General features: G+C 34.7%; 1 protein-coding gene across 1 annotated transcript in view; it reads left to right on the top strand.

Moving 5' to 3' along the window:
* Positions 1-16,732, top strand: part of LOC145688954 (uncharacterized) — a 38,646-nt gene that overhangs the window by 7,695 nt on the left and 14,219 nt on the right. Inside the window, exon 3 of the mRNA XM_081763115.1 lies at positions 12,723-12,827. Coding sequence (XP_081619241.1) covers positions 12,723-12,827 — 105 coding nt within the window. The remainder of the gene's footprint in view (positions 1-12,722; positions 12,828-16,732) is intronic.

Below are 16,732 nucleotides of genomic sequence, written 5' to 3'. Positions count from 1 at the left end.
TTTACTATGGATATAAAGGATAATAAACTCTACAATGCGCCAATAGTAACGGAAATACAATGTATGTTTCTAACTGTAATATAGTTTAACTTCGTGTAAGTGTGATGATAGTGTACAACATAGGTGATGAGCTTTATTTTTTTAATGGGTGCCCACGCTTCACTACTTACAAGATATGCCTAAATCACAACGTTTCGTAATCTGTTTATATCTTTTAACAGATCCAACACTCCACTGGTTCCCAAACTGGGGAGGCTACCTCTGAGACGCATGAAACAAAACCAAGACGGCACAGATTATTGAAATGCCATGAATTACAAAATTAGTTTTACACTCTTAAGGTGTCAGATTTTTCTTTTCAACCACGATTAGCTAATCCTTGTATTAAACAAACTTCCAATTAAATATTGAGATTTTGTTTTACTGATTCCAGTATGTACTCTATGAGGCATAAACATGGACATTACGCAAAAGCGAATAAAGAAATTGCAGGCTTTCGAAATGTGGGCATGGAGAAAAAAGGAGAGAATTAGCTGTGTTGAACTAAAACTAATGAGAAGGTGTTGGAAATATTAGCAGTAAGGGGAAAAAGAGAGAATTTTAGATATTGTTAAGAGGAGGAAGAGGAACTGGTTAGGATATTGGCTGAGGGGGAACTGTATTATGGAAGGAAAGAGAGGGAGGGAGCGAAGGAGACTGTAGTTGAAGAAAGGTATTAAAACAGAAAATTGCTACGTCAAGACGAAGAGACTAGCTGAGGACCACCGAACGTCGAACCTTCTCAGTCGCAGCAAGTAACCTGACAATAATGGAAGAATAGCTATGATGATGATATGTTTAGCAATATTGACCAAAAAAGAGAGAGAAAATTAAAATAATAATTATTATAATCAAACCTCTTAATATTTTAGAATAATTTGAGTGAAAATTGAAAATGACTCATCTGTCTATGTCTGGTATAAATTCAATTTATATGAATACTTTCGACCTGCATTAGAAATACAAAATAACGGCACCAAACTCCAAGTTATTTGAAGTCTCACTTGTGAATATGGATTACTAGCACCAATTACCCATTTCGTTGGGTTAACTATAATAATAATAATAATAATAATAATAATAATAATAATAATAATAATAATAATAATAATAATAATAATAATAATAATAATAATAATATATTTCGTTAGTCAGTCACTTTTTATTATTACTAAAGCGCTCTCTGATATCGGTGATTTTCGATGATTTTTATATTTCTCTCCCCTCCTCAAGTTGCGGGGCTAAATTTGGATTTAAACGACATCAGAAGTGTCACTGTTCGTCTCAGAGACCCCGAAAACTATGGATTCGGCACTAATATCGGTCATTTTCAATAAATATATATCTCCTTCCTCCGCCAAACTACGGGGCTGAATTTGAATTTAAGCAGCATCGGAAGTGTCACTGTTTATCTCAGCGACCCCCAAAACTACAGATTCCATTTTAATATCAGTCATTTTCGATCATTTTAAAATATCTTTCCCTTCCCTCTCCCCTAAACTGCACCGTCAAAGTGATATGACAGAAACCATCTTAGGTCCGATCCTCATCTATGTTGAAAATGAGATCGAGTTCGGTCAGGTGGTTCATGAGTTATTAAATTTTATTTATTTTTATACATTTCCATCCCCTTTCCCTCCCCTAAGCTCTACCATCAAAGGGATTTGATAAAAACCACCAAAAGTCCGAACCTCATCTATGTTAAAAATTCGATTGAGATCGATCGGCTGGATCAAAAGTTATAAAGTCACAATGACAGTCACTTATATTTGTAGTTTTTTACATATATCTTCCTCCTCCCTCTCCCTTAGGTTGCACCATCAAAGTAAAATTATAAAAATCGCTCCAGGCCTGAACTTCATCTATGTTGAACATTTGATCAAGATCGGTCGGGTGTTTCAAAAGTTATTAAGTTTAATTATATATTATATATTATATCGAACCTCATATATGTTAAAAATTTGATTGAGATCGGTTCAAGAGTTACTAAGTCACAAACTTAGTCGCTTTTATTTTTATTTATATTGATTTTTGTACATCTACCCCCCTTCTCCTCCCCTACGTTGCTTCGTCAAAGTGAATTGACAGATAACATTCCAGGCTTGATCCTCATCTGTGTTAAAAAATTGATCGAGATTGGTCTTTTGGTTCAGGAATTATTAAGTTTTATTTATCAATTTATAACCCCACCTTCTCCCCTTCCCTAGGTTTTACCGTCAAAGTGAAATGATGAAAACACTCCCAGGCCCAAACTTCATCTATGTTAAAAATTTGATCATCAAGATCGGTCAGGTTGTTCAAGAGATTAGTAGTCACAAAAATAGTTATTTTCAATTTTATAATATAGATTTATTGTTGTATAGTATAATGTTATATCGTTCAATCCTCGATGTGCCGTATACTTAAGGAGGCTAAAAGGCAGGGGTGTAGCCACGGCGGGCCCATCGGGGCCAGGCCCCCCAAATGATTTCCCGCCCCCCCCCCAAATGACCAGCTTTTAAAACATTATTGTAAGATTACCTCGCTTCAGTCAGTTAAAAATAACAACGTTTACATATAATTAAAAATTTATGGTAAAATAGGATGGAAAATTACTATTTTACCATAGTAATCGAAAAATAGTATGGTATCTGCTCTTTATGCCTATCGGAAAACAGTATGATTTATTTATTTATTTATTTATTTATTTATTTATTTATTTTACAGCAGATTACACAATATATTGCGATTTATATTTGACACTTTGAAGACAAACGTTACAACAACTTACTGTAAATACTACCATAAAACAATAGCACTAAACTGATTTGTAAGTAGGCCTGCATCACATTTTTTATATGCTGTAACTAGTATTTTTTAAAAAAAATCATATTTATATCAGATAAAAAATGTGGTGAAAAACGTTTTTCAGTATGGATTTCAATTAATCGGTAATTTTCAATTACTTTTACATGTCACCATCCCCCGTAGGAGTACTAATGGGGACTGAATTTGAATTTAAACAGCATCGGAAGTGGCACTGTTCATATCAGCCACTCCGAAAACTATGATTCGACATTAATATTGGTCATTTTCGATCATTTTTGTATATCTTCCCCTTCTCTTCAAAGTGCACTTTCAAAGTGAAGCTATAAAAACCATTCCAGGCTTGAACCTCATCTACGTTGAAAATTTAATCAAAATCAGTCGGGTGGCTCAAGAGTTGTTACAAATGTAGTCATTTCATTATGGACAGGGTGAACGGTAACTACGTGGACAAATTTGGGCGGGTGATAGTACATCTAACAAGAAGCACTAAAAAAAGTCGTAGTGAACATGGGACAAATTCCAGCCCGTTTAGGAGTGACAGAGTGTCGAAAGCGTGAGAACATGAACTTCAAAGGCCAATAGCTTAAAAACAATACATCATAGAGAGTGTGGTTAAAAACGTCACTTAGAAAGTCATACCTACTCAGTTGAAAAATGCATGTTTGGAAACGCAGCTTTGCGTGCGCACGGGATTCCCCAAAGGAACGGAGGGATTCCTGGACATACTGTAAAGGAAAGAAGTGTCACACGTTGTAGCTGCGTTTCAAATATGCATTTTTCAATAGAGTAGGCATGACTTTCTAAGTGATGTTTTTAACCACACTCTCCACGATGTATTGCTTTTAAGCTGTTGGCCTCTGAAGTTCATGTTCCCACGCTTTCAACACTCTGTCATTCCTAAACAGGACGGAATTTCCCCAATGTTCACTAGGACTTTTTTGCTTTTTTTAAGATGTACTATCACCCGGCCAAGTTTGTCCACATAGTTACCGTTCACCCTGTATATATAGATAGATAAATAAATAATTACATTATTTCAGAAAGTTGCGAACTATAGCCTATATAAATTGAATCATACAGAATTTATTCGAAGACGCACTAGACACCAGCATGACTGGCGAAGAATCCTGTGTGTATTACAATACAATAAAACTCCGTTTTGCGGCTATCGTAGCATTGCATTTTCGTCACACGCTTTTCTGGAGTTAGTTGTTAGTGATCGTAACCACCGCTTTAAAATTCCTTCGCGTTCCCACTTGTATCGCTATTTCTGAGAATGTTATTTAAAACTACTGATTCGAATCATTACCCACTCTTTTCTTAGAAGAAGTTTCGCATGTGAAACAGAAGAAACTTTTTATGTGTGTGTGTGTGTGTGTGTGAAATATTTTCCGCGACGGAACAATGCACGATTTGCAGACCTAAAGATATTAAAAACCTAATTCGTCGGATAAATATGTCATACTACTTTTTTATTATTATTTTTGGATTTGAATATTTCAGAAGAAATCGAGTTTATTCGCATTCTCGCACTGATTTAGGGAAAAAGAATTTGTAAAGTGGTAAACTGAAGTCCAAAGTCCAAAGAAGATACTCGAAAGCCTTTTTACAAACGAGATGTCCCTGTTTCTTCACGTGTGCAGCCACTTCGAATCTGTGGTCGACGAAGAACAGAACTCTGCACCGTTAACACTGGCGAACTTCAAATGCACGAAGCATCCTGGATCTCGGAAGAAGAGGTCGATGTTATTTCTTTAAATCCTGTTTTAACAGCATCTTCCGCAGTACTTTCTCCTTGCCAATCACCAGTGACCTAAAATGATGGGTGCGATCTCCTTGTGGAAACGACAGTAGTCTTGAAGAATTAGGATTGGTTAATTAAACAACCTTATGGGGATAAAAGATTATTACGAGTCTACGATGTTCTAATACTTCGATTTGTTGGCGAAAAATGCTACAAACATATCACAATAATATAAGCATTTTGCAATAAAAAGTTCTACCATTAAAAATAGTTATTTTTATTGTAATAACCCCTAAAATAATCAAAATAATGAAAAAACAAAGATCAAAAAGTGCAACATAACAAAGGGGAGGGGTTCGGCCTTACGTTACGAAGTGTGACAAGCAGGAGGGAGGGGATAAAAATTGGTCAAAAATAGCGTTACGTAATATGTGGACGGCCCCTAGAACAGGAAATGAGACATGGATGTTAATAAAATATTTTTTTTTTAGTCACAAATAATAACGAATTATTTTTGTTAGGAAATCTTAAAGAAAATAAGTGAAATTTCAAAGAAAATCAGCCTTATGTAGATAGGTTCTGTGTACAAGGGCTTAAACTAAAATAGTTACGCACAAAGGTATAACGTTTGGTCCGGGACAGTAATTATTGGTTAAACATAATAAAAACTACCTGCAATATAATTTATGAACAAAAAGCAAATAATAATAATAATAATAATAATAATAATAATAATAATAATCTAGAAACCAGTGTTTTTTAGTTTCCCGGAAGAATACAAAAATTTGCCGGTTATTTCAGGCCTCAAAAACACTAGCTGCAAGAATTTCTTTTGGCTTTGTAGCTGGCCCCCCCTCAAAAACGACGCCCCCCCTACATAAACCTGCTGGCTACACCCCTGCTAAAAGGTATATTAATAAACAATTATTCAACGTACAAGCATCCAATCAAACTTGCGGTCACATGCACTTTTATGAGCACACATTAAAAATTTGCAACGGATGCTTGAATCTCGGAGCCAAGGCCATACCTATGTAGTCGACACCTATGGTGTACGATATTACCGATGTTCAATGCTACATTTCTCTTTAGTTTTGAAAGAAGAACACCACTAATATGCTTTGAAATGAAATGAAGTATCTAGTTTAACGTCCCACAATTATGCATCAAGGCTAAGGGAGACGGTAACGATGAGAAATGAATGAAACCGTGGAATGAAGAAAGTAGGAGGAAACAGAAAAATACCGAGAAAATTCTCGCACACAGTGTTTGTCCACCAAAATAGCTCACATGGCGCAAGATGACACCTGTGTGGCTTGGAAACGAGCAATATTTACAGAAAATGCGAACAACCAATTCAGAAAACGACATACTGTAGCTATATGCTACAGGGGCAGATCGACTCACACGGATTGCATAAACTACTGGAACACATTCACTCAAGCAGCATTTTTACTGAAGCCAAGAAATCATAATCTTTTTTGCATTCTATATAAAAAAAAATCAAGTAGTGTCGATACTTGCGCAAGACTCTTGCGCAAGAGTCTTGGCCTTGGTCTTGTTCTTGCATCGGGATTCCTGGTCTTGGTCTTGGTCTTGCATGCAAGACTCTTGCAAAAACTGCAAGAACAAGACTCTTGAACTCATCACTACAATGAAGCTATAAACGCTGTAATGCTATAAATCAAAACATCTAACTCGCAGGATGTTCAAAATATTAGTTCTATTTCCCCTACTGCAAAATCTCCGACCACGTTCAACAATAACAAACAAAGTGACAATCATCAGTGTTGCCAAGACCTTCAATGTTGCAAAACATTAGTGTTGTTAGGCTAAGACATGTCAGTGTTTATTTGTAGCAGAAAACAAAAACACCAAGCCGCAACGATATCTTAAGTCATAACGAGAAAAAGGTAACATGCACCACCAAGGGGGGAGGGGGGTTGTTGAACCCAGTTCGCATTATTGCTCTATACAAAATAAACGAGAACCCGTTTAGAGGAAAATCAAGCAGGATTCTTTTATTAACATACTATTACCCAAGGTTGATATTTTTCGGATTTTTTGTCCACACAGAGAAGCACAATTCACAATATAATTGGATGTGGGTTCAACAAACCCCCCTTGGTATCGCAAGGGTTAAAGAATCTCACTTTAGGTTAAGTTAGGTTAGGTTAGGTAATACATTCTCTTGGTATGTTCACTAAATAAAGAAACGACACAGCACAAATTTTGTAGGTTTTTCAAGATGAGAGGACAGTAACAGAAGAGAAAAATACGATTTAGAAGTAATAATTTTGTTTCCCTCAGTTATCTAACAACTATGGAAGACTTTAAGCACTTGAATAGTTCTTTTCGGGATAACATCCAACTGTATTGCCCGTTGACCAATGCTTTGATAACTTACAACTTGCTCTCATCAAACCAAACACAAACATTCCTTTTATATGAACACCATGCAAAAGACGGTAACTGCACTGTTTGGTTTTCACTTACCTGAATACAAGAATAGTGTCACCAGTTCTTGAAACGTTGTACACTCCGCATCAAAAAAATTTCGACAGCTAACGCTGTGCAGTTAGGCCATCCAATATACACCTTCTTATCCCATAATCGTGTCAGGAAAATATATATTCTCTCTCTCCTCCTTTCTTCTCTCCCAAACTAAAATTAGCTAGCAACATGAGCGCAATTCTAATTTCAAAACAAATATTAGTTTCAATAAAATAAAATAAAAAAACGAGACGAAATAAGATTCATAGGTTGATGTAGGGAGAAACTGAAACACACACAATGAAAAATTGAAACCAATGAATGTCTAATACACAGATTCAGAAATGAAGCAGAGAGAGAGAGAGAAGAGGAGAGAAGAAGAAAAAGAAAGGGGAGAACAGATAAAACTGTGGAATTCAAATGTAATAAGGAAAGAATCTAACATTATAAAGTTCCGTTTCCAGAAATCCAACAGTAATAAAGAAATAACGTTTGTTTTTATATATTTTTTCAGAACTATTCGAATATATAGAGGATACTTTAGTAGGATTGTAGCACATTGTCTAGAGGTGCCAGTATGTCTGGAGAAGTTTTTTTATTCTTGGGATAGGTATACAGGTATATACGGGCTTACGATAGTTTTTATATGCTTAGAGGGACTTTTTTACCTGTTTGTGAACCGAAAATGACGTAATTTTACCCATAATTCACCTGATTTTTCATTAAATAAACACATTTATTTTTTATTTTCCTTTATTTTTATTAAGCATTAGAAACCCCTGTTTATTTTTATCAGCCCATAGAAAGCCCTGTTCATTTTTTATCAGTCTACAGAAAACCCTGTTCATTTTTTATCACTCCACAAAATCCCCTATTCATTTTTTATTAGCCCACAGAAAGCCCTGTTCATTTTTTATCAGTCCTGTTTATTTTTTATCAGCCCACAGAAAGCCCTGTTTATTTTTTACCAGCCCTGTTATTTTTTATCAGTTAACAGAAAGTCCTATTTATTTTTAACACTGGTTTATGTTTATATTTTATTACGCATTTGAAAGCTCTATTTATTTTTTATTAAGCAATAGGAAGTTTTATTTATTTTTTAACAGTGCTCAGAAGCACTGATTGTTTTTTATTTAATTTATCACGTATGTGTGACCTTTGCGCTGGCGCCATTACCGTCGCGAGTTTCCCGTCCGCCCGCTTTGCATATTTGCCGCCCGGTAGCCGCGGACGCTAACGGTATTTTTCGGCGCACTTTGTATGTTTATTCGATAGTTTAACTTAAGTAAGAAGACAAAGTTCACTTACCCTTGATAACATTCCGCTGCTGCCTATTTCCTGGTTGCTGCCATTGCTTCATTGATGTTGATAATCTTCTTTATGATCTAGAACTTGTTGTGCGAACAAATAAATATTGCGATACCGCATTTTGTAATTTCATGTTTTAGGATATATTTATAACCTCGGTTGACATTTTTGATTCAGATTAATATTGAATTTAATAAAATAATAATTCATTGAGTGAAAATATGAATTTGATACTGTAATTTTATGAAAAGTATTAATATTGTGCCTTTATTAATACACTATTTTTATACATACTTTAGTATAATGTACATAAATAAACTTATATAATAGTATATGAAGCATATGTATAAAAATAGTGTATTAATAAAGGCACAATATTAATACTTTTCATAAAATTACAGTATCAAATTCATATTTTCACTCAATTAATTATTATTTTATTAAATTCAATATTAATCTGAATCAAAAATGTCAACCGAGGTTATAAATATATCCTAAAACATGAAATTAGAAAATGCGGTATCGCAATATTTATTTGTTCGCGCAACAAGTTCTACGTCATAAAGAAGATTATCAACATCAATGAAGCAATGGCAGCAACCAGGAAATAGGCAGCAGCGGAATGTTATGAAAGGTAAGTGAACTTTGTCTTCTTACTTAAGTTAAACTATCGAATAAACATACAAAGTGCGCCGAAAAATACCGTTAGCGTCCGCGGCTACCGGGCAGCAAATATACAAAGCGGGCGGACGGGAAACTCGCGACGGTAATGGCGCCAGCGCAAAGGTCACACATACGTGATAAATTAAATAAAAAACAATCAGTGCTTCTGAGCACTGTTAAAAAATAAATAAAACTTCCTATTGCTTAATAAAAAATAAATAGAGCTTTCAAATGCGTAATAAAATATAAACATAAACCAGTGTTAAAAATAAATAGGACTTTCTGTTAACAGATAAAAAAATAACAGGGCTGGTAAAAAATAAACAGGGCGTTCTGTAGGCTGATAAAAATAAACAGGACTGATAAAAAAGAACAGGGCTTTCTGTGGGCTAATAAAAAATGAATAGGGGATTTTGTGGAGTGATAAAAAATGAACAGGGTTTTCTGTAGACTGATAAAAAATGAACAGGGCTTTCTATGGGCTGATAAAAATAAACAGGGGTTTCTAATGCTTAATAAAAATAAATAGGGAAAATAAAAAATAAATTGTGTTTATTTAATGAAAAATCAGGTGAATTACGGGTAAAATTACGTCATTTTCGGTTCACAAACAGGTAAAAAAGTCCCTCTAAGCATATAAAAACTATCGTAAGCCCGTATATACCTGTATACCTATCCCAAGAATAAAAAAAAACTTCTCCAGACATACTGGCAACTCTAGACAATGTGCTACAATCCTATTTACTTTAAACACTCATTATGCCACTTTCATAGTGGATAGCATATTCAATTTCAAGTAGAACTGTAGATCTTCGAGACACATCTAGGATAATGTTAAAAGTATAACATACACGATTTGTTTCCGCGTGGTTCGATTGCAAATTCGGTAGTGTTCATTGGAGGTACTGATCCAAAATACATTTTAATATACCCAGTAGATAGCGTTGGCCATATCCTCCATTTCAGACTACTAATGCAAACTGAACAAAAAACAAAACAAAAAAAACGAAACGAAAAGAAAGAGAAATTTGAAGAGTTCTATTTTACTGCTAAATTTCTATCAGAAATACCTTATATTAAAAGTCCAAACTGTATCGTAATGAAAAGTTACAAATGTTTGAAAGGAAACGTTTGTGTTCTTCATGGATATAGCATGTTTCAAATTTCAACGTGAATAAAGCACATTGAATTATAGGATGGGAACAAATTTTGTGTCTAACTAGTATAAATAAAATTTTGTTTTCAAATAACCAAAGAGGTTACCATTTTCTAGTCTTTTCCGAAGATTTATCTGTTCCGAACATCCAGCATTGATTTCATCTCTTCCGGATATAACGTAATTTGCACAGACAGAATGAACACGCTAAAAGCTCAAACGGATCATCGTGTCAGTCGGATGATTTTGGTTAGGTTATAGGCCACCACTGAGTCGAGGATTCAAATCCGTAGTGACCCGTAATTCGAGTGAGACTCGGTAACCCAGAGGATAAAAAAGATTTTACTTATTCCCTTGCGTTTGAAAAGTATTTCTGTCAGAGATGACCAAGACTGGATATGTTATCCCCAGAGCACGAAAAACACGATGCCGAAGTTCCGAGTTAATTTGGTATGTCGGGCTCTTGCTCCGTTTTAACTTTGGAACATGAAGTGCGCGTGTGTGAGAGAGAGGGGAAAAGTAAAGATGCAAAGACAGGATAGGGAAACGTCAAGAAAGAGAGAGAGGGAGAGGAACGAATATAAATATGAAACATACTTATTATTGCAGCGTGTGATGTAGAACGCAAACACTGTTTACTCGAAATATCGCCAGTGATGCCTTGTAAGTTTTCCATCAGAAGATGAATCTGTTTGTAGCCATTATTTTATGCTAAAAAATCATACTGGGGAATCGAACCAAGATTTTCCATTTGGAAGTCTAGCACGTTACCACTACACCACCCACCGATTGCTTTAGCCAAACTTTGTTTAACCTTTCGATACACTTCCAACTTTCACTACGTATTTACACTTTGGGGGTCAATTTGACCCCCTATTATTTTTATAGAATAAACTCAAAATATGGCAGGCCTACTTAGATATGAGACTTTAGATTGCTTTTCTGACTCAGTTAACTAGTTTTCATTTTTGTACAAGAGATTACATCTTCGTTTTACTATAATAATTATTTAAAACCGAAATGATAACTTTCATGAAGGCAATTTATTTATCTTAGTACATATTACATTTCTTATTTTAGATAAAGTGTGCATATTAGTAATCAATTTTGTGACTGCAAAACATAACAAATAACTCCAAAATTGTTTTTAAAGACACAGTATGAAATAGTTTTGTATAAGGGTATATTTTTCAAACTACGAAATCGCTTAAATATTATACATCAGTTTGCTCAGGAATTCAGCAATTTGAATGCTACTTGGACATTTGTTTCAGGTTACACACAGTTTTCATACAATGAGCAAGCGTGAAATAGACAAACGTACTCCGAATTATTTCTTAAAAATATACTATAAATAATAATTACGTACAATAACAATTTTTTCAAATGACCAAATAGATAATAATCACTTGGGACTAAGTCAGGACTGTAGGATAGGTGGAAAAATTGAGTCATTCGCTGATAGCAGCCTGTGCAAGATGGAATGTGTGTGCAGACGCATTGTCATGAAGGATTAAAATTCGACGATTTGCACCTCCGCGTCGTTTATTCTGAACTACTTGGCGCAAATCTTCAAGTGTTTTTTTGTAAGCAGTCCCTGTGATGGTGTGTGCCTTTGGTGTAGATTTAAGCAAAAGAATTCCTTCCCTGTCCCAGAAAACAATTACCATAACCTTGCCAGCCGATTTCTTTGCCCAGAATTTTTTTTGGAGTTGGTGGCCCCTGATGCTTCTACTGCATGGACTCTTGTTTAGATTCTGGGTCATGTCAGTGAACCCATGTTTCATCCCTGTCACTACATGGTGGTAGAAGTAGTTATCTCCTTCCATAAAATCCAAATTTTCCTGACAAATTTGCACCCGAGTTTGCTTCTGAAAAAGATTCAAATTGTGAGGAACCCATCTGGAACAGACCTTTGTGAGCTGAAGGTGTTGATATAGAATATCCCAAACACTATGAATATCAATACTTACTTCCTCCGCTATTTCTCTAATCATTTTTCGTCGATCGGACATTGTCAATTTTTGTACAATTTCCACGACTTCAGGTGAAGTTGCTGTTTTTGGTCGATCACTCCTAGGCTCATTTTCAATGTTTGTTTTACCACACTTAAATGAGCTTATCCATCGTGTTATCCGTCGATCCGACAGTGCATCATCACCATACACTTCCACCAAGTTTTGACGAATTTCATTAACACTGACGCCCTTACGAAAGAAGAAAGAAATCACATGTTTTTGTTCTAAATTAGTGTTTTCTGGGTTTTGCTCAACTTAAATACTTGTGGAGGCTCTGGTTACCGGTCACTTGACATTTTCCCCTGAAATCTCGTCCACTTTGTTAAATATGCTTGTCCTTTATGGTCAGGTTGCTTTCATTCACCTAAAAAAGAAAAATAGAGGTAATTATACATGAATTTCCCAACGTCCCTCGTATGTGACTATTGAAGTTTCAATTTCGTCTTCAACCATAAGCAGGCTAATTTTGCAAATATATTTATTCCTTTTGTAGGTTGGTCACATGTAGAAGAAGTCAGAGAATTTTTAATTCCAAGAGATGGAGATATCAGTTCTCTTCGAAAAGAATCAGCTTATCTTTTAGCGCATATTTTAAAAGGTACGTACTTATTAATTAAGGTTATTTTAGTTTCTGTAAGATTTTGCATGTCTTTTCACTTAAAACCTACACATTACTTACTTACTCTTCGCCTCTATAGCTCGGGGGAGCTTTAGCCTCCTGTACGAACAGTCCTCACCTCTTCTTGTCACAGGCCAGTTGTTTCCATCTATTCACTTTCATGCGGTGCCGCTTGTAATATAACATTCTCCTTAGCATTCTTTTTGGCATTGCAACGTCATCCATGCGCTCTACGTAACCTAACCATCTAATCCGCTGACTTTTGATGAGTCGTACGATATCCTCTCCTTTGATCATTGGTTCCAGTTCTTCATTTTACCTCTTTCTTCATGTATTTCCATCCGTCACCTTTCCATAAATTTTCTGCTATATTCTTCGTTTTGTTCTTTTAAGGGCCTCCTTATTTGCCGTGGTGAGTGTCCATGTTTCTGATACGTGCGTAGTAACTGGTGTTACTAATGTCATGTATACCTGTAGTTTTGTATTTCTGGAGATTGATCTGCTTTTGAATATTTAGAGATTTGCAAAGTATTTCCTGTTTCCAGCTCGTATTCTCTCTTCTATACATGTGGTCCTTTTTATTTCCGTTGTCTTTATTTGACAAAATAAATTACCTCATTTTCTCATTATTATTAGGTATTGATGTAGTCTATATAAAATATATCTAATGTAATTTGCTTACTCACAGTCCCATCAAGTTATATCTATATGTCCATTAGAGGGTGGAAAAGATTCTGATCGATTGTTGTTTTCTCAATCATTATCTTGCTGTGTATGATGATTTTCGCAATGACAAGTGGAGATGCTGTAGCAGATAGAACAATGCTGGGCTTTCTTCTGTTTTATCTCTAGAGTATTCCTCTTCTTAGTGATCAAGTGTAATAAAGACTAGTTTACATGGTTTTCTAATTAAATAGTGTCACATATTTAATTAATACTAATATAAAGAGATACTTTGATGAAACTTCTACAGCCCTCCAATGAAGTAACTAGTGTGCCGGTGCTGTGCCATCAGTTGTAGCTCAGAATAATCTCTAAAATACTCATGGAATAATGTAACAATTGGGGATGAAACTGATGCACAACACGGTACTTAACTGCGAAATTATGGTTGAATTTAAATAAAATTCAAATGTTTTAATTTTGAAAATGACTAGTTGGAGAAAAGGTGAGAGAGATAGGTTATGATTAAGATTTAAGGGATGAGCACTAGCCTGACATTCCGATGAGACTGGCGTCGTCCTGGTCCTCTGGATGATGAATGGTTTTCCCTGCAGGAGCCTGGATACACTGGAGTCAGCCAACAACTGGAACTCAATCCTGCTGGACTGCTAGGAGCGTCGAGTTCTCTCGTCTTGATGCGTTTCCAATGATGTTCTCCTACACCTTCACTGTTCATTCCACTAGTCAGATATTGGACTCTATTGAATCTGCAGCGATGAACCGACAGAATGGTGTTCTCGAAACATGGAATTAGTCGTCCTCCAATAGTGCGATATGCTTGCCTCCGACGATCCTGCACCTTCCTATACTTTGTGTCGAATACCCCTTGTCGATGTGTTCTCCGTGGTTTTGTATAATCAAAAAACGATGAGTCTGATGTTCAGTAAACAAGGATATATCAAGTTAGGCGGAAAAGAACGCGAAAAGGTAAGAAGGAAACTAGTCGCGTTTATTAACAATTTCAAAAGCGAGAATTAACAAATACATGATTATACAAGCTGTCTGGAAATGTACAACATTACTAAAAAGTTTTTATTCCGTTGAGTTTTAAAGAGTTAATGATACTGTCGTGGATGAATGTAATTTAATAAAATAATTGAATTTGGCGAATTTAGTTAAGAGTTTACACAGTCATGTAACAGTCACATCACTGTTACTTCACACATACTTCACACTAGCGTTCGCAACAACTAGTTGCAAGCCATATGAAGGTTATAGTATCTCTGTAGCAGTGCTTGTCCTGTTCCTGGTTTTTACAAAGCATGTTACATCTCGCGAATCTTATCTAGCTAATTTATTCGGTTTCCCCATTCACTATATTTACCCTGACTAAAGTCTCTATAATTATGATTTAATTTCAAAGATGAAGTAACCGTTTCGTGATGTTCGTTCCCGAGATTCTGCATGAATAGACCACTCCGTCAGAACTATCAACAGAACAAGCGCTGCTACAACTACGGCTTCCACATCACTGATAACGAGTTGTTTAGAAGGCTGGCAACTTCATTGAAGGACTAGAACAAGCTTCATGCAAGTTATCCTGTTTGAGAAAATAATTGAACTAAATGAACAATAGGATTTTCTTAGAATAACAAGTAACCTGTCAGTAAAGTGAAATAACACTAAATTTTTGTTTAAACTAAAACTAAATTTTTGCTTTACTGGATTTGAGGCTGACTACAGCAGAATTTCTGCAATCCTAGATATTCTTTTTCGTATGCAATTGCCGAAAATTCTATTACTGTCTTGGTCTCGTCTTGTTTCCTTTTATTCCTACTCTTTTGTTTTGCATTTGTACTTATCTGCTTTCTTTTCTTGGTTGCTTATTCCCCGCTCGATTGGCTCCTTTGCTCTTCCTTTTCTTACGATTTATACAGTATGTGAGGGTAAATCACATGTTTTATGTATTGGTTTTATTCCTCTGTCTTTTCCAGGATTCCTTTCAATCCCTAGCTTTGCTTAACCTGTTCATTCATCCTCGAGGTTTCTCTTAATTTTCTTATCGGCGTCCTTTGTTATTTCTGTATCGTGTCCTACATTTTTGTGGGTTTTGTATAAATGTATTATATTTCCTTTTCTCTTTAACCTTACGAGTACATCATTAGGTTTTTTCTATGTGTCAACTCATATTCTTTGTGTATGATGTTACGAGGATATACACAGGTCTAAAATTTGGTCAAAGGAGGGAGCTAGAGAGTAGTTGACGTTATTATACAAATAGTTTATGCATATTGAAATATACATATATATACTGGGAAAGGTACTGGGATCGGTACCCAGCATCTCCACCATGTGGTTATGTATAAGATTTATTTTAATTGAGGTATATTGTGAGAGGTTTTGTATTTTAAATATATTTTTATATATATTTTTGATAGAAGAGTTATATGACATTAATTAAATTTGGAAATTTTAGGCGTAAATAAATTATATAAGTTTTAAATGTGTGATTAATTTTAATGTTTTAGATTAGTTATGTGGTGTTTGTGAATTGGTTTATGTGAGAAGATATTTTTGGTAGTTGATAGAGTTTTTAAGTATATATTTGAATCTTTTTGTTGAAAATATTGTTTTATAATAGTTATTTGAGGTTTAGTTTTAGCATAAGTTTTTAATTTGGTCGGGATCCAAAAAAAAGTCTGTAATTTGATAAAATAGTAATTTTTTAAAATTTTATTTGATGTAGATTATGATGTTTGGAGTTTAAAGACAAAATATTTTTTAAAAATTTTTTAGTTATAATACTTACTGAGGTAGTTAATAATATAATGTTTGGTACCACTTTCCTTTTTTGGAAATATGGTGAGATTATATATTATTTTTGTTGGGGTTGTTATTTAAAGTGATGTAAAATTATGCTATGACTTAAAAAATTGGGTTTATGTATAAGTTGAAATTTAGTTTAAAAGAAAAGAATTTTAATGTAAAATTTACATAATGAAAAAAAATATTAGATAAGTTAAATTGTTTTTAACATATAAAATGAATTTGCAGATAAATTATATAATAATTTTTACTATTTTATAGATTTTTGATTTAAATTTATGTAAAGATTTTTTTGTTTTGTTTATTATATACAGGATGGTAAGAAATTATTTAAACAAACTTCGGGAGCTGATTCCCGGCATCGAAACCAGCAAAGAAAGTTTGGAACTTTGATC

The sequence above is a fragment of the Thermobia domestica genome, chromosome 7 (assembly GCF_964235325.1).
Source record: "Thermobia domestica chromosome 7, izTheDome1.hap1.1, whole genome shotgun sequence".
NCBI lineage: Eukaryota > Metazoa > Arthropoda > Insecta > Zygentoma > Lepismatidae > Thermobia > Thermobia domestica.
Note: the sequence above shows the minus strand (reverse complement) of the source record. Positions and strands in the feature narration are given on the sequence as shown.